This window comes from Desmodus rotundus, chromosome 6 (genome assembly GCF_022682495.2).
Source record: "Desmodus rotundus isolate HL8 chromosome 6, HLdesRot8A.1, whole genome shotgun sequence".
NCBI classification, from domain to species: domain Eukaryota; kingdom Metazoa; phylum Chordata; class Mammalia; order Chiroptera; family Phyllostomidae; genus Desmodus; species Desmodus rotundus.
Genome location: NC_071392.1, coordinates 89,506,957 through 89,533,022, shown reverse-complemented (window position 1 = coordinate 89,533,022; position 26,066 = coordinate 89,506,957). Strand labels below are relative to the sequence as shown.

Here is a 26,066-nt window from a genome sequence, read left to right as displayed (position 1 = left end):
TTAGGTTTCCTGGATTTTCCATTCTTTTGTCGCTCTGTGCGTCAGTACGGATATTTTCTTCTGCTTTCTCTTCCAGTTTAGTAATTCCTGCTGTGTCCACTCTGTTGTTAAACCTATCTATGGAGTTATTTATATCATAGAATTATTGTTTGATTCTTTTTTCATTGCATCTGGTTCTCTACCAAAGTTATCCATCTTGTCCTGTATTAATCATATTTAAACTTATCAATCCCAGTTAGTTTAAAATCTACGTCTAGTAACTTCACTCTCTGGCTCTCCTGTGAATTTGTATATATTGTCTGTGCTTCTCTTGATTTCAGTTGGTTTTATCTTTTTGCACGCTTGGTTGTTTTTGATTAAGTTATTGGCCTTCTATTTGATTTTTTTTTTTACCCTCACCGAGGACATTTTTTTTTCACTGCTTCTAGAGAGAGGAAGGGGGAGAGCGCGACATTGATCGGCTACCTCCCTATGAGCCCGGACACACCCAGGCTGGGGATCTTGTACACCAGGACGAGGCACGTGTCCTGACCGGAATTGAACCTGCAACCTTTTGGTTACAGGATGACACCCCAAGCAGCTGAGCTGCACCGGCCAGGACCAGGCCCTCTGGCCCCCTATTTGAAAGCCTGCAGAGGTATTCTGAGGCTCTGTAAGATGCTTTCCTCTGCCAGAGAAGGGTTCCTTTTCCCTCCCTCCGGCTGGGTGGGCGGTGCAGTAGCTGAGCTCAGGCTGCGAACCATATCCTTCCCGCTGAGACTTCGGCGTTTCCGAAGCCGGTCTAGCCCTGCAAGGGTCCAACCTGAAGGTTTGACATGTTTGTTAGGGCCTCTCTTTTTGGCAGCTGTGACTCCAATATTTGTCCCCTCGCAGTGACTCACCTGGACTTTTGTCCTTACTTCTTGGCATCTGCCTCCCTCCTCTTAAAGCCGCCGTCCATAGATCTCCAGAGTAATCTTTCCAAAGGCCTCTTTTGGTCTGTACTCCCTGCTCAGAACCTGAGTTACTCTGCACTTCCTAAGCCAGGGGTTTTCAAAGTGTGCTCTGTGGAAATTCTGTGACTCCACCAGGGGAGGTGCGGAAGAGGTTGTGCTCCGAGGGGCTTGTGAAACTCCTGCTGCCCCCAAGGTCCTGCCCAAACAGAGCACTTCCTCCCCGATCCGATTTCCACATTGCACTTCTCAGGTTTTCATGTGAAGAAAGGGGCTCAGAGCTAAAATTACTTAACAGTCCTTGACTTATAAATAGAGTGTAATTGATGAGCATGATGTGCTGGGTTATTTATCATCTGACCTCAGTCTCATCACCACACTTGAGACGTTCAGATTTCCATCTGGAAAGTTCCTTGCCCCACCTAGTCTGCCTAGCAAACTCCTCCTGCTGACCCTTCAACAGCTCAGTGCAAGTTGGGTGCTTTGAGAGGCCCACCCTGCCTCCCAGGCCAGACATCAGGCTCTTCCTCCCCTCCTCTGAGTGTTGTCCTCACACGCATCCCCTCCCCGCTGTGGCCCTTCTCAAACACTGAGCTCCTCTGAGCAGCGGCGCCGTCTCCGACCACGGTGTTAATCCTGAGCAGTTTGAATCAGTGACTGTACGAGCTTGTTTTCCTAGGATGGTTGTAATTTTAGACACTCTCTTTTATTCAGATGTGTCTATAAATTGTCCCAGATTTTTCTCTATTTCGGGTCCAAATTACATCTCCCAGACTATCTCTTAGCACCAATAAGTATCACAGAAACCTTTATTATACTAAAAACGCTGGGGTTTTTTGTTTAGAAAATATGGTCACCCTGACTACACACTTCATGCCGTCACCAGGCCGAGGATCTGGTAGGTACTCAGTGCGGACTTCTTGACTAATTTCTCCTGAGTTTTGTCCCTAGCCAAGCTAGAAGGGACTCGGTGTCCCTATGAAATATTCTAGTTTCACCTGGCTGGCCTTTGAAGTGACTGGCTTCCCCGCCGAAAGCCATAGGCAGTGTTGTATTCATCCCAAGTTCATCAAAGATCGACAGCTCAAGGGTCAGCCTCATAAAACTCAGAATCGCTTGTAAATATGAGTCGGAGTCAGTAACGAGCTTGTTTCTATTCTAATTAATAATGGCGTTGCTGGGCGGGCCCTGTTCTGCCCAGGAAGTGCTCCTGAATGTACATGGTGAGAAATCTAATTTTTGTCACCAAAACCCTACTTTCAAAAGCTGTGAAAAACTTAGTTATGGGCAAATTCAATAACCTTAGTTATTGAATTTAAAAAAATAAATCAAAAAACAAACTCTGATGCTCGTTTCCTACGTCTGGAAGTTTCCATCTTTGGAGTTAGCTGGAAGTAAGAGCTGCCTATGATTCTCATCTGATGAGTACGCCTCATCTGTGCTTGCTCAAGGTGACCCTACTTCCGCCCTGGGGAGCCCAAGCCTGGAGCCTTCCCCTCGGCTGACCCACCTGGGAGTCAGTCCTTCATTCCTGAGGCTTGAAGCTCAGGGGAGGTTCAGGGGCCCAGGGACGGGTCACTCTCTGAACTATTGTCAGTCATTGACACCCTCAGCATAGGCAAGTTTTGACATCAGCATAGCAGAACTGAGCTATGGAAGGTTCTGGAATGCCTGAAGGGCAATCACGGATGCCAGGGCTCTGACACTTCCTCCACACATTTGCCACAGGGCCATGTAGCCCCTGGCTCTCTGAAGCCCCATCAGGAGCTTCCCTCCAGGTTGGCCGAGGGTGATGCCATCGGAGTGTTTCTGCGACTGAGGCATGGAAGGGAGGGAGGGAGCAAGAGAGGGGTCTGACCACAAGTGCTGGTCCAACCGATCCCCAGGGTTCAAGTTCACCAGCCTGCTCCCCAGGCCCTTCTAGGTGAGCTGCAGACCCTTGTGACCACCCACCTCAGGAGGGTGAGGGAGGTGGAGGGCAGTGGTGACAGACCAGAGGAGAGCGGTGAATCCTTGGAACCCTAGTTCATGCCACCACCTATCACAGTCTGTTAAGATTTGTGCTGAGTAAGTACTTCATGTTCGGCAAACCTGCCCTGTATTAGGCACCAGAGGGAGAGAAGAAGAGTAAGGAACAACCCCTCTTCTCAAGAAACGTATAAGCTATGAGGTGAGTTGGGACACTATTCCTTTGTGTTAACGTTTTTTTAAAGTGCCAAGTGAATGGTCCCAATACAAAAAGTTAGGAGTTGGCCAAGACAGAGTTGGCTGCAGGCTTGATTGGGGTGGTGGGGTTGGGGGGATGGGGCTCCATGGGGGTTAGGGCATGAACAGGTCTGGAAACAGTGGGGGCCCCAGATGGGTAAGAGGAGGGGAAAGAATAGAGGAAAGGCGTGGGAGTGGGAATTCTCATGCCTGCTTAGGACACAGGCTGGGCCACAAAATTGGGAATGGTGGGAAGACCGTGGATGGAGGTGTTGAATATCAGCCCAGGGGGGTGGGGGCGGTCTTTGCTCTTTTTGCAAACAGAGGCTGGAAGGCCAGCTACCAGGGGTGCTTTGCATTGGATCCTGTCTTAGGTGGAAGGTTGGGGGAGGCATTGTTTCCCAGACTTGGCTGAGCATCAGAGCCCCACCCCCAGCCCTACCCTAACCCAACCAGAAGCTTGTTAAAAATAGACCTTTTTAATTTTTATTTTGTATCAATTTTATTGTTTCTCAGATACCCAGTCAAGCTACTGGTGCTCTTTATTTATTTTTTAAAGATTTTATTTATTATTTTTAGAGCGAGGGAAAGGGAGGGAGAAAGAGAGAGAGAGAAACATCGATGTGAGAGAGAAACATTGATCATCGCCTCACAGAGACTCCCTGACCAGGGACTGAACCCATAATCCAGGCTTGTGCCCTGACAAGGAATCGAACCAGTGACCTTTTGCTTTGTGCCATAACACCCAACCGAGAGCCACGGCAGCCATGGAAAAAAATAGACCTTCTTTTAAGAGAGCTTTTCCCTCAATACTCAGGACCCATCCTTATTTTGATTCAGTCGTTCTGGGATGGGATCCAGAAATTCGTATCCTTCACAAGCTTCCCCAGAGACTCTGATGGAGCCGATCTGAGAAGCTGCTAGGGTTGGTCACTTCTACCCCCAAACGGCCCTGGCTTATATCAAAAGCTGAATTTTTACAAACTCACATCCCGGAAAACTAGCTCTTCTCTCTGATCACTTTATTTCTGTCACAGGTGCCCGCTCCCTCCCATCAGACTCAGCACCTTCTCACTGTCCTGGAGGGTTTTTTTTTTTTTCCCCTGTGAAACGCACATGCAGCTGGCTACCTCCTCTTATTGCAGCTTCTTGACAGTCCCCTCAAATCTTCCCCTTCCTTTCTGTTCCCGCTCCTGCTACCTTTGGTCCGACCTGGTCTCACCTCTTGCTTGGACTGTTCCAGTAGTACGCTTTTGACTAATCTCTTATCCCTCCTGCACTTGCCTTCAGCGTCCTTGTCAATCCCTGGGAGCCGAGGGCATCAGAAAATAGCTGGGCCGATATCATTGAGGGAAAACACACACACGTGCAGGGAACAGACCTCCCACAATAGTTTGTATAAAGTGACCCCCCCCCACCCCCACTCCTGGGGAGACTGCACATTTCTACACTAACAATGCATCCGGGGTGACCCTTCTGGAAGTTCTGCCCAGGCTGAGGAAGAGTAAAAGGGGGGCACGTTAAGATCCTGCTGATAGACCCCAAGCCGGGCTGAAGCCTGGGGCACGTGGCGCAGGTTCCTCTTCAGGAAGCAGCCCCACGGAGAGGAAACGGAAAGGAAGTGCATCCTTGTGACCACAGGGGGGCCCCCTTCAAAGGCTCCTCCCGCCCTCCGACCCTGGTTCACCTTAGGAGTTTTTCCAATTTTATTTTTTTCTCTCCATCCTGTTTAAAAATACTATTCTTGGTACTACAAACTACTATAAAATGTTGTTATTACAAAATTTTAAAATTTGAAGAAGGGAGAAAATGTGTAAAACTGGCCTGCGGTCTCGCTGTTTAAAGACGACTCCTTGACTATGTACTTTCAAACTTGTCATTTTATATACGTATATTCATTTTAAAAAATTTTAAATGGGATCATTCTGGACTGGCGTCTCTTAAGATATCAGGAACATCTTTTCATTACAAGTTCTTCACCAAAATAATTTTAAGTGATGGTATTGTGTTCCACTGGTCGTTCCATTAAAAATATTTGTATAGGTTATAAACACAGTAGAGAGAGTTCTGAGTGGCTGCCTACCGGCGTTTACCGAACTACGTTTCTATTGTTGGGAGAATTTTTTTCCATTTCAAACCAAAGGTATTTGTGAGCAGCAGCTGCCAAATAAGCAACGACACAGTAACAAGCTCTAATCGCCTGGCAGGACCTAAAGCGGCAGGTGCGACGTGGGCGGGTCCCCGGGGGGTCGCAGGGGGAGCGGCCGCGGTCACCGGGGGAGGCCCGGCTGGTCCCAGAAGCCGGGCGATTCTTCTCGGTCACCGGGCCTCGCGGGGCGCGGGGTCCAAAGTCCGAGGCGCTCGCGAGACGCGCCCAGCGACAGGTCGGGCGCGAGGCCGGGGCGGTGACTCTGCGCGCGCCCGGCCGTTTCCGCGGGGTTCGGGGATCCGGATCCAGGGGGTCGGCGGACCGCAGGGCGGGGCGGGGCGCGGCGGGGCGGGGCTGGCGGGCGCCTGCCGTTCGCCTCTCGGGCTGCAGGTGGGGCTGTGCGGCCGCGCTGCCTCCAGGAAGCCTCACGGGCCTGCGCCGGCTCCCAGGATGCAGTGTGGACCGGCCGGGCTCTGACGGCGGCGGCGCGTCTGCGGACCGAACGGCGCGGGCCGGCCAGCGAGGAGCGCGCGCCGCGGACGGGCACGGCAGGCCGAGCGGGCGGGCGGTGCCTGCGGAGAGGCCGGAGCCGGCCTGCGTGGGGCCGCGCGGCGGCGGCGACTTCCTCCGGGCTGGGCCGGACAGCGCAGGGCCATGGCCGAGGCCGCGGCTCCGGTAAGGGCGGCCCGCGCGCGCACGGACGCGCGGACTCGGGGCCGGGGCCCAGCACACGGCGCCGCAGGCCCAGGCGAGGGGGTCCGGGGGCCGGGCCGGGCCGTCGGGCCCGGGGCCGCGGCGAGCGGGGCGTGGGGTCCGCCGGGGCCTACGTCACCCGCCGGCCGGGCCCCCCAGTCCGGGCTGAGGCCGAGCGGGGCGGAATCTGCCGTCCCCGCTCCAGAGGCCGCCCCGTGCCGAGTTCCTGCAGCGCTCTACGGCTTCCTGCCCTCGCCCCACCCTTGGGCCCCTCATCTGGGCGGACACCCCCACCCTCCCCGCGTCTCCTTTCTCTGCCCACCGCTCTGCTCTGTGTTCCCTACCCCCCAGCTCCCCCCAGCGGCCTGGTGGCACCTGGATGGTGTCCGGTGCGGCTTGGATTCCGCAGACAACCAGTACCGAGCGCCCAGCTCGCTGGGGTTCGGGCGGAAGACAGCTGCCCCCGTGTGTAGAAACAAGCACCGCACCAGCCCGGTTAGGCATGATTTTGTCCTCGCAGCAAGCCTAGAGGCACTCGCTCTTTCGTCGTACGAAAGGAGAACCCGAGGCCTAGAGTAGTTAACTTGCCCAGGATCGCACAGCTAGAAAGTGTGTGAAAAGACACGGTTGCTCTGTGTTCGGGAGCACACTGCCTTGGGACAGCAGGCAGGTACACAAGCAATAACAGGGCGAAACCGACGGAGCCCAGTGCTTCCTGCCTCGAGGTGGTGCGTGCCTGGGAGGCAGGGGACGGAGAGGGCAGGGGCCGCCCTCTGCAGTCCGCACCCTTGTGGGCCGGTGCCTCTGTGATTTGAGCTGGGCTCTTAGGCAGGGCTAGGATTTCAGGTGGGGAGGACGGCCCCGGGCTCAGAGAGAACCACGGAGGTGCCAGCAGGTTCAAGGAACAGAAAAAAGGTGCCCTTGCACCTGGGGAAAAAAAAAAAGGCTTTGGTGGGAGGCTGCGGGAGAGTTGGAAGGGGTTTGAATGCCTGGACTCCCATCACATGGTGAGGAGCTGTTGAGGGATCTGGAGTCCTCAAGCCCAGAGTTTCATGCTTCCCTGGATGGAGTCAGGTGACAACCTCGTATTGTCCAGCCACCATTTAGTAAGGAGCTGGGCTTGAGCAGGAAGTCAACCTCTCCCACCAAGTGATGTAAAGGCCCTCCATGGGGCACCCTGGCCCTGTTAACGTGGTAAGAATACTGCGTGCCTTGTTGTTTATAAAGTAGGAGTTTACTCAGAGGCCCTTTGCTGCAATGCAAAGATTGTTGTGACCGTGGCCAGGTGCCCTTGGAGGCCTGAGTGGGACTTTGGAGGATGGGGAGCTGGGTGATGAAGTGAAAGGGGAGTTCTGGAGCAAACTGACTGGGGCACGGAGAGGAGGTGCCAGCCCAGCGTGGTCTGCACAGCCTCGGAAGAGCAGGCGTCCCACACACATCCAGTCGGTACAGCTCTCTGCCTGTCCAGCTCCTCCGTCCTTTGAGATGCGGCCAAAGCCCGCCCTTAGGTTAGAGGTCATTTCGTCCGGTCTGCTCCATCCTTGACAATACTTTTCAGCCCCTGCTCAACCTCTCCTCCTGCCACTGTTTCGTGAGGTGCCTGCCCATGTGCTGGTGCTCTGGGGCTTTCCTTGGGTGCATCCACGCCAGTTCCTGCAGTCACTTTTTTATTTTGCACACAGTCACCAGCCATTTGCTCAGGAGTCACTTCCAGAATGTTGTAGTGAACCCTCAGTCCTCAGCCACACAGGGAAAAGGCGCGAATAGTGGGACCCAATCTCTGACATGAGGGTACGACCTTCCAGTGTGGTTGTGGGTGAGTCAGGTGGTCTGGCCCCTTAGGGTCCCTCCCCAGCTGCCTGTCATTCAAGGCACTGCGTGAACATTGCGGAGACGGGGGAGTCACTGCTTGGGGAAGCTCCATGTCTGCGGGACGGTTGCTGCACATGCCAAAGTCCCAACTGATGGCCTGTGTCTCACCTTCTCCTCCAGCCCATCAGGGTGTCACTGATCCTGGGGCAGCGAGAAGAGTGTCTGAGACCATAACCCTCCCTCGGGAGGAGAAGTAGGGATAGTGAGAAAAAGTCGGAAGCTCAAAGGGCCTAGGGGACTCAAGTTGTACCAAAAAAAAAAAAAAAAGTCTAACTCTTGGCTTGTGGAGATTTGCAATAATGGTGATTTTTTTAGTTTAGGGGGCGGTGGCTGGGGAGGGGACAAAATCAGATTGTCCTGTGGGTTGAGGAATTAATTATTCGATTTTAATCTTTATTAAAATGAGACACGCGCTGCTTGTTTAAAAAGCAGTTGAGCAATGCTCTCGTTTGTGCCGTTTCAGTGAACCGGCTGGGTTTTTGTTTTGTTTTGGGGTTTTTTGTTGTTGTTTTTTTGCTAGGTCATCATTAGTAGACAGTTCCTGTGTGATTACGAGGGGAAGTGCTGGCTGGGCTCTAGGAAACGTGCAGTCTACCATTTTTCCACTAAAACACCCAGTAGTGCTCAGTCACCATTTGTTTAGCAGAGTCGCCTGGGGCTGTCAAAGGGGCAGGACAGCCTTCAGAGGTCACACAAGTAGACTCCCGAGGTAACTGTAGGGTGGTGGACGCCCCCTAGGGGTCTGCACAGCGTGTTGCAGAGGCCTGTAGCGAGAGCAGCCGCCAACTTAGGTGTTGCCTAAGACCCCCAGAGGTGGGGCGATGGCTAGGCTGACACCTGGCATGTGGCATGTGGCACAGGACGTCCCTACTTTGACATATGGGCTCCCGCCTGCAGCCCGGGCCTCCCACACCTAGGGCAGCTGGGCTCCTGGAACTGGTGGAATGATTGATGCTGGTCTTCTCTCTTTGTTTCTGGAAGATTTCTCCCTGGACAATGGCAGCTACAATTCAAGCGATGGAGAGGAAGATCGAATCGCAGGCTGCCCGCTTGCTCTCCCTAGAAGGTCGAACGGGGATGGCCGAGAAGAAGCTGGCCGACTGTGAGAAGACGACCTTGGAGTTCGGGAACCAGCTGGAGGGCAAATGGGCCGTGCTGGGGACGCTGCTGCAGGAGTACGGGCTGCTGCAGAGGCGGCTGGAGAACATGGAGAACCTGCTGAGGAACAGGAACTTCTGGGTCCTGCGGCTGCCCCCGGGCAGCAAGGGGGAGGCCCCCAAGGTAAGCCAGGCACCTGGGGTGGGACGGTGGCCAGGCCTGTAAGTGCAGGTGAGCATGCATGACTCCCGAGGCTCCAGGTGCCCGTGACCTTTGATGACGTCGCTGTCTGTTTCTCGGAGCAGGAGTGGGGCAAGCTGGACGAGTGGCAGAAGGAGCTGTACAAACACGTGATGAGGGGCAACTACGAGACGCTTGTCTCCCTGGGTGAGGCCTAATACTCTTTCTCTGTTCAGTGTGGTTTGGGGGAACTGCAGACCTCTCTTTGCATGCCGGTGGGTTTTCTCCCAAGGACATAGAAATCACTAGAACCTTGGACCATACAGAGACTTATCTCCTCTTCCTAAAGCTCTGGGTGACTAAGTTGAAAGCTCCCTTCCACCCGGTCAGGTTCGTGGGATGCCAGCCCCAGGTGGGGTAGCCCCCTCCTGACCAGGGGTGGAGCATGGCTGTTTGTGTTCTCCTGCTGGGACTTGGAGTGGAGAAAGCGCCTGAAGCCCACCCATATTTGAGAAAGACTTTCTCTCTTTAGCCTCCTCTTGCTGAGCGTTGGGGCCTGGACTGTGGTGCTGCCCTGGGTCCGTGGACAATGTGGGCAGGCCGTGCTTCTTGCAGCCAGCGCCGCCTTCGTCCTCAAGACTTTGCTCCCCAAGACCGCACGGCTGCTGTGACACTCCTCATGTGATCCCCCAGAGGGGCTGGGCTCTTTCCCAGCTGGGCTGATTTCCTCTTGGGGTGTTTCAGTGTGAGCCCAGATCTGGAGGCAGTAGGGCCTCCTTAGGGAGGGTGGAGTGGGTGCCGGTGTGACGTTACAAGTGAGTTTGCAGAAACACTCAGTGTGGAGACTGTGCCAGTGTCTCCTCGCCTCGGCACAGTGGGCCAGATGGTCCTGTGTCGTGGGGCAGCGGCATCCTGCCCTCCACCCGCCAGGCGCACCTCTCTTCCAGCCCTCAGTCATGACACCCAGAAATGTCTCCCCGGGGACAGAGTGGCCTGTGCTTGAGACCGCTGCTCTGTACCAATCAAGAAATTTAGTTGCTTGGCCACTCTCGGTTTCCCAGGCTGCCTGTCCCCAGTTCTGGATGGAACCATGTGGCAAACACTAACCCTGATGTCTCTCCTCAGACTATGCCATCTCCAAGCCTGAGGTCCTCTCCCAGGGCGAGCAGGGGAAGGAGCCGTGTGGCTGGCGCCGCACAGCCCCCAAGGTTCCGGATGCTCCTGTGGACCCCAGTCCAGGTGAGGGGCTTGGTGGGGGCCTGGGAGACCCCAGGTAGTCTGACAGAAACAGGGAAGTAAAGACCAGAGAGGGTGTGGCCTTCTGAGTTTTGTCCAATATTTACGGCCTATCCCTGGTTCAGCTGACACTCGGAATAGGTCCCAGTGGGGAATCAGGCAGCACACCCAGCCTTGCAGGGGAGAGAGCCGGTGGTTCTGAATCAGGGGAAGCAAAGGACGGACTTTGATAGGGAAGGCAGGAGTGTATTAAAGGCGACACTTGATTCACACATAGCTCCCTCCAAGAGCCACATCTCATTGAAATTCCTCAGTCGTCACAGAACATTAACCCACTAGCCGCGTGTTGGCCACACTTGCGCGATGATTAGAGCCGCAGAGTGATTGAAGGTGGGTCTGGATACCAGATATCACTGTCTCAGGTTTTCCTACAGCCAGTCAGCGCCTTTGAAAGTTAAGGAAAGGACAGGTGGATGCGAGGGACAAACCACATGACTGAAGTGAGGCCCTGGCCGGGTTGGGGGGTAAATGACAGGGAGACCCACCTCCTCCTCGTCTGTCCCCCATGCCTGGGCTTCCCCTGCATCTGAGCACCTCTGCCGCTGAAGAGTCTGGCTGTGTGCCACTCGCAGTAAATGAAATGTGTCTTCCCTGTTTGCTGTTTCCTCGCGATTAGATTTTCCCTTTCCCAAGGGCAGACGGCACACAGAGCCGGCCACACTGTCAGCAGTCAGAGCACTCACTGGCGTGGCTGCCGAGGACGGCCTGAAAGCTAGAGGGCAAAAGGACAGAAAGAGGGTTGGGATGTGGGGGCTTGCCGTCTCTCAGTTGGGGAGGCAGGTCCAGGTGGGCTTGTCTGACCACATTTAGAACACATTGTGTATGGGGGCCCCTCTGGTTTGCACACCACTGTTACTGAGGGCATGGGGCCCTGGGACCAGGGTTGCCGCTGGCAGGACCCCCACCGTTCCCTGCCCTCTAGTCTCCTCCACCTTGAGCACATGGTCCAGAATCCCATAGGGCCTTAATCCCCGCCCACCCTGTCCAAGAAGCCCAGACCTCACTCACCCCCCTCTCCTGGCAGGTGCAGCCTGTCAGCCCTCCTCTCCAGCTCCCACCTCCCACCTCCCACCTCCCAACTCCCAACTCAGTCTCAGCAGGTCCAACCCTCTGGCCCAGCCTGGGCTCTGGGCCCACCAGCATCGCTCCTGCGCACACAGCCTCAACTCCCTTGCCCCATTTCTGTCCACTGTAGTTGCCTGGCCAGCTGTGACCCTGGTTAAACCTGTCTGCCCTTCGGCACCAGCTCCACAGCAGCCGAGTGTGGCCGGAGAAAGCCCCACGTGCTTGCCATTTCTGCCCTGGGGTTTGGGGGTGCTGGGCCGTGTCTCCTCAGTCCACTCCTCAGTAGTCAGAGGTCGGCTGGCAATGGCCCACAGGCCAGGTCACCCATCATCTGTTCAGAATAATTTCTGCATCGAAAAGACATGATTTAATTGAAAAACGAAACAAAACACGGTCACAGTCCTCACCACCCCACCTGCCTGTCTGCCTGCATCTGTGCCCAGTTCTCTGCTTGCGCCTGTGGCACACTGTCCGCTCTCCAGCCAGAGACCCTCCCCTCCACCCCGGGCACTCGTCTCCAGCCGGGCCTCCTTCTCAGGGACCCAGTGTTCCCCACCTGCCTCTGCTCACCTCCCCAGCATCCACCACGCTCCTTCCCCTGGAGCCCCACCAGCTTCTTTGCCCCACTCTGTGCCTCGCTCCCCGTCGCCTCCATCCTCTCTTCCCACTGTTCAGGGGCTTCCATGAGGCTAACAGTCTACCCCCTGCCTGCCCTGTCGGTCACTCGACTCCTAGATGCACTGTGCCTGCCCTCCTGGTCTCCCCCACCTCCCTGGCCCCACCCTTTGCTGTGTCCTGCCACTCTTTCTGACCTCCCTGTCCTCTTGGCTTAAACGTGACTTTCCCTCATCACCCTGTTCACAAGTGCAGCCCCGCCTGAGACCCAGGAGTCCCAGTTCTCCTTTCCTGCTCAGTTTCATGACAGATGCCTCATCGTTGTTACATGTAATATTTACAGATTATTGTGTATATTTCACATTTATTTACAGCTTCACGTATGTCTGGTTGCCCCCCCATTAGAATGTAAATTCCAAGAAGATAGCAACTTTTATCTGTTTTGTTCATATCATTCTGAGCACCTACTGCCTAGCACAGAGTAGGGACCCAGGAAATGTTTGTTAATTGTATGCTGCGTTTTGTAATTTAAAATATGTGTGTGCGTGAAAACCATTTCTGATACAATTTAAAGTCCATTTTAGGTCTCGGTCTCATTTGTCCCCTGGCTCACCATTGTCCGCAAGCTGGTGGTTATTCTCCCCACCCACATTTTAAAACTTCCGCCATGTACACGTGGGGCCATAAGCAATCAAGCATGTGGCTTTCTGTGTCTTAAAACTTACATGAATGTTGTGTGTATCACACCGTATTCTGTATTTCAGATCTGTCTCTCTTGATGCACGTAGATGAAGCTCCTTCATCTTCACAGATGCTTCATGTCCCAACAGCAGCTACGTTTCAGTGTCGTCCATCCCCCCACTGAGTGTGCTCTGGTTTTGCTTCCTGGCGCGCGGTGCTGCAGTGAGCGTTCCTGAACCTGCCTCTGTCAGTGCGCTCATGTCTCCGTAGGGAGTAGGCCCACAGGTGGAGCCTGCTTCTCTGCAGGCCACAGCCTCGCCCGTGGGCACCGAGCTGGCGCTATCGCCCAGCCCCTAGGAAGTACCTGTTTCCTTACATCCCGGCCCACGTTTCAGAATTAGATTTTTGCCAGATGAATCATACCTTGTTTTAGTTTGCTTTTGAAGCTGAGCATCCTTTCCACAGGTTTATTTGGTTTCTTCTCCAGCGACATGTCTTTGCCTGTTTTCAGCTATTGTTTTCTTTTGCTTGTTGATTCAGGACTTGTGTCGGTTCTAGACGCGAACCTTCCTTTGCACTGAGATGCCTTCTCCCAGTCTGTGCAGGTCTTCCGTTCTGTAGCCTCACGTGGAAGTTTAGATTTAGGGTCGAGTTCTCACATCAGTCCCTTCCTCTATGATCGGTGCTTTTCTGTCTTAAGATACCCTTCCCTACCCCTCCCTAGCTCAGAAGGACATCCTCCGGTATTTTCTTATAAAGCTTTAAAAGTTTCCTTTTCACATTTAAGTCTTTAATCCACCTAGAATTAATTTTTGTGTAGATTGCACAGGAGAATTTATTTTTTTTTCTTCACAAGGACATCTGATTTTCCCACAAAGTTTGTTGTCTATTCTGTCTTCTCTGCGATGATGTGTGAGTCCAGTTCCATCCCGAGCAGGCTCCCCACGGGCACACGTGGTCTCCGGGCACCGTCTGCATCCGGGCCTCTGCCCGTCTCTGCGCCCACACGGACTGCTGGGGCTTCCAGGGAGCCGCGCATGGAGCAGACCCAGCCTCCCTGCTCGCTCTTCGAAACTTCATATGGCTATTTGCGGACCTTTGTTCCATGTGAATTGCAGAATCTTTATGTCAGGTTCTCAGAAAATCCCGTTGGAACTTCGCTAGGAGTTGCACTTTATAATCTTGTTTCTGGAGAATTGCCCTCTGCCTGGCACTGAGCCCCTCTCTCCACGGGAGGCTTTTCTCCCGAAGGCCTGTGTGTGCTCCGCAAGTCCTCACAGTTTCCTCCTGAGAGTGGTCATTTGTGCTCTGAGTGGGATTTTTTCAATCAGTTACATGTTTCGAATCGTTAGTACGGGCTTTGTTTTACAGGAGAGAAGTTTCACTCTGCTCTTTAGGTTTAATGACTTGTCTGTTTCTGTTCCCTTGGGTTTTTCTGTCCACAGTGGTACCTCCACTGAGGACACTTTGGAAACGTCTGTCACTTCCTGTCTCTGGCGTAGCCGTCCGGCCGAGACCGTGTTGAGCAGAGGGGTGGGAGCTGCCGTCTGTGTCTGTGGGTGCCTCTAGAGCTTTGTCAGGAAGGACGCTTTTCGCCGTAGACTTTGAAGATTCTCTTAGCTTAAATGAGCCTACTGCCACTGCTAGTTACAGATTTTGTGAACACGTGTTATATTGGATCAACTGTTTTTTAAAAAATATATTTACTGGGTATTTTATGTAATGTGAAATTACATACAGAGCAAAATTCAGGTAAAGTTTAGGGAAGGACAGTAAAAAACCACACTCATGGCACCCAGCATAAGAGACAGGTCACGCCGGGACCCTTCCAAGACCCCATTGTCCCTCCCTGGCCCCGTGCCCCAAAAAACTCAGAAACAGATGCAGTCGGTCTCTTGCTTTACTTCACATTCCTATTTCCTGTGTTCTTATTTCTGAATCACGGTTAGTTCTGCCCGATGTTGAACTGTATGTGAATGAGGTCATACCATATGTATTCTTCTTTAACTCGCATTTCTCACTGGACGCCATGCTTTCGAGAGTCAGCCCTGCTGGTAGCGCAGCCGAAGTTCGCTCACTGTCACTCGCCCATGGTGTAGCTTCCTGTCCTGCAGCTGTAACCCGATGCATTTATCCTCCTCCTGCGGATGGGTGTTTGTGTTGTTTCTAACTTTTTTGCTTTTAAGAACAGCGCCGTTGTGAAAATTCTCACGCACGTGTAAAAGTTTCTCTAGGTGTAGACCCGGGAGTGAAGTGCCAGGTCGTAGGAAACCTGCCTGTTCGACTTGTCCAGGTAACGCCCGAGTGTCCTCGGAGGTGGGGGCCCGGTCCACGTGCAGCAACAGGCCTGGGGGTCCCCACGGCTCCTCCTCCTCCTCCGAACCAGCCCCGGGAAGGCCTTCCCTTTCAACCTCTGCCCGGCTGGTGGGGTGACGCTGGTTGGAGTTTGCAGTTGGAAGCGTGCGCTTCTCCTGATGGTGGAGGTGGAACGGTGTGTCCCGGTGAGTCCCGGTGACGGGCCACTGCTCCCGCCTCCTCTGGGAAGCACCTGTGTGTGTTTGGTCCGATTTTATTTTCGGTCGTCTTCTCTCCACTCATCGATTCGTAAGAGTTCTTTACATATTCTGAATTTAGTCTTTGTGTCAGCGATGCGTATTGCTCATTTCTGCATTTATGGTGCGTTTTCAAGGACAGACGCTTTTTACTTCAATAGACTCAGGTTTGTTTAATAGTTTTTATCTTTATGGTTTCTCCTTCTTTTGTCATGAAAGTTAAGAAATTTTTCCCTTATCTCGAGGTCGTAACGCACCCTCTCATATTTTGTGCTAAATATGTTGCCTTCTGTGCCCAGGTTGTGAATCCATTGGAATGGATTTCTGCAGCAGCGGGGCACTGGGACCCCAGATCTTTCCCTGCGCTCTTCCGGGGAACCTCTGAAATCACCTTATCAGGTTCCCTGAAAACCCAGGTGTGATTGCGGCCACATTGCATTCATTCTGTTGATCATCTTGGGTAGAGTTGGCCCCTTTACTCTGCTGGGGCTTGTTACCTCTAATTATAAATCCCTCCATTTAACTCACCTGTGACACCCGATGACGTTTTACAGTTTTCTCCAAAACGGGTCTTGCACGTTTCTTTGTTAGCTGTAGTCCTAGGTTCCTTGTATTTTGTAGTCACTGTTGTCACCAGTGTTTTCTGTCGGAGGCTGATGCGGGCTCGGAGCCCCGGGCACCACTCCCCGGGGCATTTTCTCCTGCAGCCCTGCTCCGTTGTGTAACATCCTGCTCTCTGCCCCCACCAGGGGGCCCACCACTGACACGCCTCGTCGGGGAGTTTGGGAGCAAGGGTTGGACAAGCCCAGTCTTGCCCATCCTCCTTCCCTCAGGCAGCTGGCCACCCCCAGGGGACAGGCCGTCTCTGCCGCTCTGCCGGGGACAGCCCCTGACCATGGTCCAGCGGGTGACTTCTGATCCAAGGGTCAGTGTTGGAGCCCCTCTCGCCCACAGACGAAGGCTTTGCCCTCAGTCATCAGTGGTAACGGTCGTTACCCTCACTGGGCTTCCTCCCCAATACCACGTCTCTGTCGAAGTCCACAGCAGAGGGGAGGGAGGGGTGGGTGAGGGGGGAATCACGGCGACAGACGGAGAGGACTCGGGGAACACACGGTACAGCGGACAGGTGAAGTGTTGTAGAACTGTGCCCCTGAAACCTGTGTAGTTTTATTACCCAGTGTCACCCCAGTACATTCCATGAAAAAGAAAAAAAGGTCCCTGACAGGAAAATGGTTAGTAGTGTACAGTAACACAGTTTTCTTCCATTTATCAGTAGTTCTGTCTAGGAACTTGCTGAAGTTCTCATTAATGCCCATAACTTTTCTAACAATTGTCTGATGATTCTCAAATTTTCTGAAACTATCATCATATCTAGGAGTCCTGAGAATTTTTTGTTTCTTTTCAAATCTTTATGATTTACTTTTTCTCTTGTTTTCATGCACTGGCTGAGAACTCCCAGAAAGTCCTTAAATCGAAGTGATAGTAGCAAGTATCCTATTGGTTTGTAATTTTAAGGAGAGTGCTTTTCAACTTGGCACGTCGAGTGTAATGTACAGCGTAGGGCCATCAGTGCCCTCTGTCAGGTTAGAGAAGTTTCCGACATCTGTAGGTGAGTAGATGTTTCTAACTGGAACAGCTGTCGAATTTTCTTGAGGGTGCCCTTTGGGTGTCTATAGAGACGGTGTGGTTTTCCTCCTCTACGCTGCCGGCACGGCCTTTATGTCGTGTGCTGACACTGAGCCGGCCTTGCAGTCGTGGCGCAGACCTGACGTTGTCCTGTCCCTGTCACTACGGTGCTGCACTTAGTGCTGATTATCTTGTTGGGGACTTCTGCATCTTCGTTCCTGGGTCAGGCGTGTGACTTGCCTTTCTCCAGCGGCCTTTGTCCCTTCCGGGTGGTAGAGGTAGCCGCGGGATGTGTGTCCTCTGCTTTCGTTTGCCCGGAGCATCGGTGCCGTAGGGAAAGTGTCCACTCCTTGAATGTCCAGTAGAAAACACCAGGGAGACCGTCTGGACCCAGAGTCTCCTCCGTGGGGCAGATCTCTGCCTACGAGTTTAAGTTCTTCCATAGTCATGGGACTACTTCGGTTTCCCGTTCCCTCTTCAGTCAGTTTTGGCAAGTTACCGTTTTCCTGAGGAATTTTTCCGTGTCCTCAGAGTTCCCATACTACTTGGAGTAACATTCATAATACTCTCCTTATCTTTTTAATCTCTGCCGCATCTATAATTATGTCCCTGTTAATTCTTCATATCAGTTATTGGTACTTCCTCTTATAATTTTGCTAGAGATGTACGGGTTTAATATTCCCTCCAAAGAACCAGCTTTTGGCCCCTGTAGTCTGTCTTTGCTCCCTCTTTTGTTCATTTACACTTCCCTATTATTTCCTCTCTTGTCCTTTTTAGAAGAAAAAAGGTTTTGTTGTTGATGTTTTTCTTTCCTAACACCTTGCATTATCTGCTTGACCCACTAATTTTTGACCTGTCTCCTCTTTTTAATATAAACACACGAGGTCATAAAAAATTTTCTGTAAGTACCACTGTAGATGCAGCCCATACTTTTTTTCAAGGATTTCGTTTATTTATTTTTAGAGAGATGGGAGGGAGGGAGAAAGAGAGGGAGAGACACGTGTGAGAGAAACATGGATCGGCTGCCTCCCACACGCCCCAGGCTCGTGCCCTGACCAGGAATCGAACCTGCTGCCTCCCAGTTCGCAGGCCGGTGCTCAGTCCACTGAGCCAAACCAGCCAGGGCGCAGCCCACACATTTTGATAAACAATACTTTCATTAGCATTGGGTTTCAAATATCTTCTCATCTTTTCATTGTAATTTGTCCATAGAGCGAGTCTTGGATTATTTAGAAAGTATATATATAAAAGCATAAATATATATCTTTATATATGTAAATTTTAGTATGTAAGGTGAGTTTGGGGCTATCCATTACTGATTTGTAACTTAATAGTGTTATAGTTAGAAAACTGGTGCGCAGAGAAGAATCCTTTTGGTTTCTTTAACGTGCTGCATGGCTTGAAAAGCTGGTGTTTCCCTTCTCTCTTCTGCTTCTGTCCATTCGATCGCATTTGTTAACAGTGTTGTTCAGATCTCCTGTAAGCTTTAGTCAGCAAGATTCATCAGTTACAGGAGGAGGTATGTTGAAATGCCCGACAAGGAAGGTGGATTTGATTATTTCTCCTGGAGTTCTGTCAGTTTTGCTGTATTATTTTGAAGCTATGTTATTAGATGACAATTTTAGAATTATTTTCTCTCTCTGGTCAATTTGCTATTGTGCTGTAATCCTTTTCCGCTCTTCTATGAATATTTTCCTTTTTGAAGCCTATTTCATCTGCTGTGGTACAATACTATTTTTTGACCCCCTCGTTCTGGCTTAGTGCGTCTTTCATTGTTTGACGCTGCTTTGCTTCCTTCTGTTTCAGGCCTGTCTCTGGGAGACAGCGTGGAGCCACGGCCAGAACAGCCAGGCTCCTCTGGCAGGGCAGGTCTCCGCTCTGTTTTCCGAGTAGTCCACGGGGAATGTCACAGGTTAGACGTGAGACGGGGTCTCCAGCCTGTCCTGCTCGAGCCCCAGGCCTTTCACAGTCCTCTACCCTAGATGCACGCCATCCTCTATGGCCCAGGCAGTAGGGCTATGGCCCGGAGATGCCCCGCGGTGTGCTGTGGACGATTTAGGCTTTCTTAGAGGTGCTGGCCTCTGTTTATTTTCCTTACTTTATGTCGAGGTCATCGTGCTTAAACTTTTATTGTATTCTTCCTACTTTACCCAGCATCTTTAGCTACTCCATGCGGGGAGGAATTTCTCTGCATATCTAGCTCTATGCCAGAAATTGAAAATCGAATGCCACTTGTCCATCTGTTGAGATCATTTTATTGTTTTCTCCATTAATCTGTTAACTTTGTGAGTTATGTTGCTGTGTCTTCCAGGGTTAACTTGTCCTTGAGTTCTCAGGATAAAGTCATTCGTTCATAATGTATTGTCTCTGTTTTGAAAATCTCTTACTAGGTTTGACTTGTAATTCTTTCGTTAAGAAATCTGGCGTATCTCCTTACACGGGAGATTATCCTGTATTTCTTACATCCTGTCCTCACGTGTGCAAGCAGAATCCCACCAACAGATGCTTCCCTCAGGGTTTTGAAGACATTTCTCTATCTTCTGACGCCCTGCTTGCGGATGGAAATCTGCTTGCAGTCCGAATATCATTCTTTGGTACCTTTTAAAATTTTATCTTTGCTCTTACTCCATTTCATAGACCATCGTCGAGGTTTATAATTTTTATTTCCTACTTAGGAATTGGTGTGTTCCTTCAGACTGGTCTCAGCACCTTCGATTTGGGAGTGTTCTCAGCCATTGTTTCTTTACATATTCCTCTTTCCTCATTGCTCTCTCCTCTCCTCCGATGCCTACCAGCCTGGGTGGGAGCTTTTCATTCAGTCCTCCATGTCTTTTACTTCCCTCCCATTTTTCTTTCTTTCTTTCCTTTTCAACCTCAGTGCTGTGCTGTGGGTTATTTTCCTAGGTTCATCTTCCAAGTCACCAGTTTTCTCCCCAGCTACGTTCAGTCTGTTGTTAAACCACCCAAGTTTTTCGTTTATTTGGTCACTTTTAGAATGTGAAATATATTTAGTTCTTTTTCAGATATTCCTGTCCTTGCCATAGAGATTCTGTTCCTTCCTTCATTTCTTTGACTGTTTTAGACACTTATGCCACAGTATCTTCCAGCTTTCTCTTCTTTCTGTAGTTCTCGGGAGTGCGTTCTGCTGGGACTGCCCTGCTGCTCGGCTCCTCTCCTGGTTTGTGCGTTGAGTGTCTGAGTAAGGGCCCCTGGTGGGGTAGGTTGCCGTGGTCCTCGGTCAGCCTTTCTGTGAATTTCTCAGGTGGGGTCTCTGCACCGTGTGGGAATTCAGTGTGGGCACAGGATTCTGATTTCTCGTGGGTGGCTTTCCCACCCTGGCCCTGGTCCTATAGGCTCCTCAGGTAGCATTTTCCTAGTCCCCACTGCCTAGTTGGGACAGAGTCTCGGGGTGCCTGGCTCCACGCAGGCGGCTCAGCTCCACTCTCGCCTCACTTGGACATCAAAGCCCCAGCCCCTGAGGCCGGCATCCTGTCCCAGCGGTCTCCTGGGTCACTCGGCTCCCACTGCAACACTTGCTTTGACTTGGTGTTTTCTCTTTGATTCTCGTATCTAGAGTCTCTTATGCTCGCCTAAATGTGGACGTGCGTTCAGAGTGAGAGCAGGAGCTCCGCAGGGCGGCTCGGTCTCCCCCGTGCACCAGTGGGCTAGCCCTGAGCAGGCATCCGCGTGTTCCTGCACGTCCCAGCCTCCCCACGTGCTCAGAGCCGTGCCCTGCCTGGGAGCCCCTGCAAGCCCTGTTGCCCTCGCTGTCCCTTCCTACTGGGCTCTCTTGCTGTGGGGCCTCTGAGGTCCATTTCCTTGGCCGGCTGTGGTCCACCCCAGGGCCAAGGGGCCCTACTGCTATGTGCTCACACACTCTCCCTCTCTTAGGCTCGGCACCACCCGTTCCTGCCCCTGACCTCCTAATGCAGATCAAACAGGAGGGTGAGCTCCAGCTCCAGGAGCAGCACGCTCTGGGGGTAGAGGCTTGGGCGGCCGGCCAGCCAGATATTGGGGAGGAGCCGTGGGGCCTGAGCCAGCTGGATTCCGGAGCGGGAGAGGTGTCTACAGATGCTGCCTCTGGTGAGTGGCTCAGACGGGGAGCAGATACCAGGAATTCGAGGCAGGGACCAGGGCTGGCCCAGGCCTTGGCGGATGCAGTTCTGGAAGTCCGCGAGGTGGGAGCTCTGGACTTGGGAGCTCTGGCCTGACTAGCTTAGCAGTTCCCCACCTTAAGACAGGGACTACACCAAAGGACACCTCTGGGCCCTTCTGGGTTCCGTGACGCTCTTGTCCTGGTGTTTCTCTGCCTCACCTTCATCGGCTACACTTGTGTCTCGCCCCCAGCATTGGGCATTGAGACCACCAGTTGCCTCGTATTAAGGAGAAGCTGTATGAAATGAGTTGGTGACCTGTGGCCTTTTGGTGCCTCCACTGAGACGGGAGCAAAAGAAAGCGGGGTTCAGGAGCGGTGCGGTTGCAGGGCTCGTGCAAAAAGCCAGGGTGGGGTCCCGGGGGTTTTTCTTCTGCTTCCATCCTCTGACCCACAGGCTCTGATCTCTCCACTGCAGGAGTCCACTCCAGCTTCTCAACCACTATCCCACCCACTTCCTGGCAGGCAGATCTTCCCCCGCACCACCCCTCCTCCGCATGCTCAGACGGGACCCTGAAGCTCAACACAGCGGCCTCCACGGAAGGTACGGGTGGCAGAGAGAGGGCAGGGAAGGCTTCCGTCTGTCCTGGAGGCTGCCTCAGCGCAGGCCTGGCCCTTACTTGTGAGCTGGCCCGGCCTGTCAGGTGGCGGGCGTTTAGGGGTCAGTGATGTTAGGACTCTGCAGTCTGCCCTTTATCCCATCCAGGTTCCGAGACTTGGACAGCCCTCCTTGAGCAGGTCCATGTTCCCAGCGGTTCTTTTCTCATGTTGACCGGTCAGTCCTTATAAGCTGATCCCCTGAGAGGATGTACCTCCTGCCCAGGCTCGGAGCCTGGCTCCTGGCAGGCATAGAAACAGCCAAACCAAGCCAGAGCAATTCTTAGATATTGGCGCTACCAAAGGCAGGTGTCCAAAAGCCAGAATTGGGTAGAAAACTTTCAAATTTATGTATTTCCTATTTACTTCTGTTTTGAAGACCCATTCATTATCTGTTACTTTAATAATTTGTTATATTTTAGCACTCCAAAAATGTGCTAATAGCCTAAATCCCTGATATAATACTTCAGGAAGTGAAATTCAAGTGCATTTATATAATTTTTACTGTTTCACTAATATTTTCAGCATTAGCTACCTGGTCATATATATTACATGCTTGCTGCGTGCGACAGCATGTGAGGTGCCTTCAGATACAGTATCCGGGTAACCCTCACGTGCCCTACGACTGGCGTGTTCACAGGTGTGCTGTTGGTTAAGAAATTACCCTGCAGCGCCAGCTGGTCTGTGGGAAGGAAGGTGTGGTGCCATCGCAGATCCACCTGAGCCCCAGCCCGGTGCCTTTGCCCCGCCTGTACATTGTTACTGGTGGTCAGAGTGCCTTCCTCAAGGTCATTCTCAATTAGCCTTAGCGGTCAAAGCAAAAATGGAACTCGATGAGCAGCTGCCATGGTGGTTTTCCTTGCAGTGAAGGCTCTAGAACAGGGGTGTCCTCAGGGTTTGAAGCAGATACATGACCGCTGGGGGCGCTGTGCAGAGCTGGATCCCCAGGTGAACCATTCATCCTTGCTGTGCGTGGGGAGGGGCCAGAGTGATACCTGGGCTTTCTGTCTTTCTCAGCAGATGTAAAAATTGTGATCAAAACTGAAGTCCAGGAGGAGGAGGTGGTGGCCACCCCAGTGCACCCTACTGACCTAGAGGCCCACGGGACCCTATTTGGACCAGGCCAGGCCGCAAGGTTCTTCCCCAGCCCTGTCCAGGAAGGCGCCTGGGAGAGCCAGGGCAGCTCCTTCCCAAGCCAGGATCCTGTGCTGGGGCTCAGAGAGCCCACCCGGCCAGAGCGGGACCTGGGGGAGCCCAGCCCCGCCGTGGCCCAGGATGAGACCCCTCCGGGGGACTGGCTCCTTGGGGGGGTCCGGTGGGGCTGGAATTTCAGGTGCAAACCTCCTGTGGGTCTGAATCCGAGGACTGGGCCTGAGGGGCTCCCCTACTCCTCCCCTGACAACGGAGAGGCTGTGCTGGACCCAGGCCAGGCCCCGAGATCCTTCAGTGACCCCTGTAAATACCCGGGCCGGACCAAAGGCTTTGGCCACAAGCCAGGCCTGAAGAAGCACCCGGCCGCGCCCCCTGGCGGCCGGCCCTTCACCTGCGCCACGTGCGGGAAGAGCTTCCAGCTGCAGGTGAGCCTGAGCGCGCACCAGCGCAGCTGTGGGCTGCCCGATGGGGCGGCGGGGGCGGCGGGGACCGCACGGGACGGCAGCGCCCTGCGGTGCGGGGAGTGTGGGCGCTGCTTCACGCGGCCGGCCCACCTCATCCGGCACCGCATGCTGCACACGGGTGAGCGGCCCTTCCCGTGCACGGAGTGCGAGAAGCGATTCACTGAGCGCTCCAAGCTCATTGACCACTACCGAACCCACACGGGCGTGCGGCCCTTCACCTGCACGGTCTGCGGCAAGAGCTTCATCCGCAAGGACCACCTCCGCAAGCACCAGCGCAACCATGCGGCGGGCGCCAAGGGCCCGGCCCGGGGCCAGCCGCTGCCGCCCCTCCCTGCCGGCCCTCCGGATCCCTTCAAGAGCCCTGCCTCCAAAGGACCCTTGGCCACCACAGACCTTGTGACCGACTGGACTTGTGGCCTGAGTGTCCTGGGACCCACCGATGGCGGGGACCTGTGAGGCGCCCCAGGATGGCCAGGGCGACCTCAGCCCTCTGACCCCTGAGGGCCGTGAGTGTAAAAAGTCCCGTTTCCTAACGTCGGGGTGGTGGCAGACGCAGAGGCGGGAGTGGAAACGGGGAGACCAAACCCCCAAGTGGCCGAACTGATGGCTGGCGGGAGAGAAACTGTCAGACAATACGGCTTCCGCCTCTGAACAAAGTGGACTTCTCTGATTGTGACACTGAGCACCATAGAATTTTAAGTAATTTAATTATGAAACTTTTTTTTTTTTTTTAATTCTTGAAGAAGCTGGAAAATAGTCGTAGTACCAGTTTAAACTTTCTAGCATACTTTTGGTTTCCGGAGCGTGTGTTTATGCTGTGTCGTTACCAGGTCTGACGGTGAATGTGCTGGAATGTGCTAGAAGGGCGGCGGGCCGGGGACCTAGTGAGGATAGACTGGCAGCTCCCCTGTCCCTCTGGCTCCTAGGGATGGGATGGAGGTCTCCTGGTAGCAGGAGGTCTGGGGGGTTGCCACCTCGCTCTGCCTGGGTCTGGGCCTGGGTCTCTATGCCACCTGGGAACTGAGGCCCACAGGGTGCTGGAACCCCAGCCTCACCTCTTCGGGGAGGAGGACCAGCCCGAGAGCAGCCAGCACCACTCCCAACCTGCCTCTCTGACTGAAAAGGCCCCCAACAGTGCTGGCCCTTCTGTTTCCCTGTTACTGGTCACCAGCCACCCCCACTCAGAAGGGAGCTTGACAGTGTCACCCCTTTGTGTGATTCCTGGGCCTCAGACAGGAGGGATGTGTGAAAACACAGTGCCCGGGCTGCAGAGGTGACCAGGGGGGCAGTGGGCAGGTCATATCTAGGCACCAGTGGGGCCCGAAGCGAAGCCTGGCCACCAGCCCTGCATGGGGCTGCTCTCCACTCCCGCCAGATGCTTCTGTGTCCTCTTTGTGTGGGGTGTTTTCATCGTCAAAATGCTTTCACATCGCATCTCACACAGTGATTGTCCTGTGACCTTGTGAAACACGCAGGGCAAGTCTTTCTCGTTAGAGACGAGGAAGTAAATTACTCAAAGGGGACACATCTCAGCCTCGCAGTGCGGGGGCTGGTGGGGGCTAGCAGTGGGGAAAAGCCTCAAGCCAGACACAGCTTACCCTCCCAGCGCCTCAGTTTGGGCAAGGAAAGCTTTTCGTTTTTGCCCTCTTTAGAAGATTGGTCCCCCGTGTGCATGAGCAAAATCATTGGGCCTCAGGCTCTGGCTGAGCCCCAGCCTCTCTGGTGTATGTGCCCCCACAAGGCCCGAGGGCCTGGGCCTGGGCCATGCCTGCTCCTTCTCTGCTGGCACACTAACATGGAGGCAGACACAGGTCCGGGTTTCTCCATGCTGCCACAGTCCTCGCCACGCAAGCAACCGTTCCTGTTTTGTCAAAGCTGCCGCTGGGTCCCTCATCCAAAATGGGTGACTTGTTCCCCGACCCCCGCAGAGGAGAGGCCAGGGCTGCTATTCACTCAGCTCCCCCGTGTGTACTTTTGTTAGGCGATAGACTAGTTAAGAAAATTGTTTCTATGTACTGTATATTTTGTACCTGTTTACACCTCTAATTGATATAACTGATATTTTGAAAAAACAAATGAGGAAGCGCCCTGTTAAAATAAAACCTAACCAGCACCGAGGTGGTTTGGCGGGTTCCATTCTTAGACCTGCGTATCTGGGGCTGATGTCTCTAAATGTGCCCCCCCCCCCCCCGGATGTGCGGTCAGCTCCCAGCATCCTCCCTAGGCACTTGGTCACTTTGGACCCCGGGAGTGACAGTCTCTAAGAGGTAGGAATGGGAGACTCCAGAGGAGTTTGACTCGGTGGAGATAAACTGACATTTGGAGGGGAAATCCAAACACATTCATCACTGTGTTTCGGAAGAGTATCACGGTTTATGTGACTTAGTCTCATCTCATGTACGTGGATAGGATGCACAGGGTAGGAAGGTCAGAAGCAGCGTAGAACATCACAGCAAAGACGATGCCAGATGTTTTTGCGTCTTCTCCTGGCCAGACCAAGGCAAGGAAAGGACGCGCGACACCCGTAATTGTGTCCGTGGTCCTGGGGTGAAGTCCACCCCAGGCCGACACCCACATTCCCACCACCCAGAGTTAACAATTGTTAACCCAGCCCTCGTGCCTTCTCTCACTCCCTTGCACCCATGTGCTCTGCACACCAGAACCCCTGGCCAGTTAGCGGTTCACCACGTGGATGACGCGGAAGCTTCTGGCTCGGCTGCACTTGCCAAGACAGAG

At 53.3% G+C, this 26,066-nt stretch overlaps 1 protein-coding gene across 2 annotated transcripts; it reads left to right on the top strand.

The window, feature by feature from the left end:
• The first annotated feature begins 5,677 nt into the window (after positions 1–5,677).
• On the top strand, positions 5,678–25,447 carry ZNF746 (zinc finger protein 746). Of its 2 annotated transcripts, none has more exons than XM_053926441.2 (7): positions 5,678–5,961; positions 8,833–9,132; positions 9,255–9,336; positions 10,255–10,368; positions 20,856–21,047; positions 21,536–21,661; positions 22,735–25,447. In XM_053926441.2, exons 1-7 carry the CDS (start codon positions 5,941–5,943, stop codon positions 23,784–23,786), a joined length of 1,887 nt encoding a protein of 628 aa, XP_053782416.1. In that variant the 5' UTR covers positions 5,678–5,940; the 3' UTR covers positions 23,787–25,447. The 2 variants fall into 2 exon arrangements, with proteins under 2 accessions (XP_053782416.1, XP_053782415.1); XM_053926440.2 differs by having other exon boundaries at positions 5,679–5,961; positions 22,732–25,447.
• Positions 25,448–26,066: the final 619 nt, after the last annotated feature.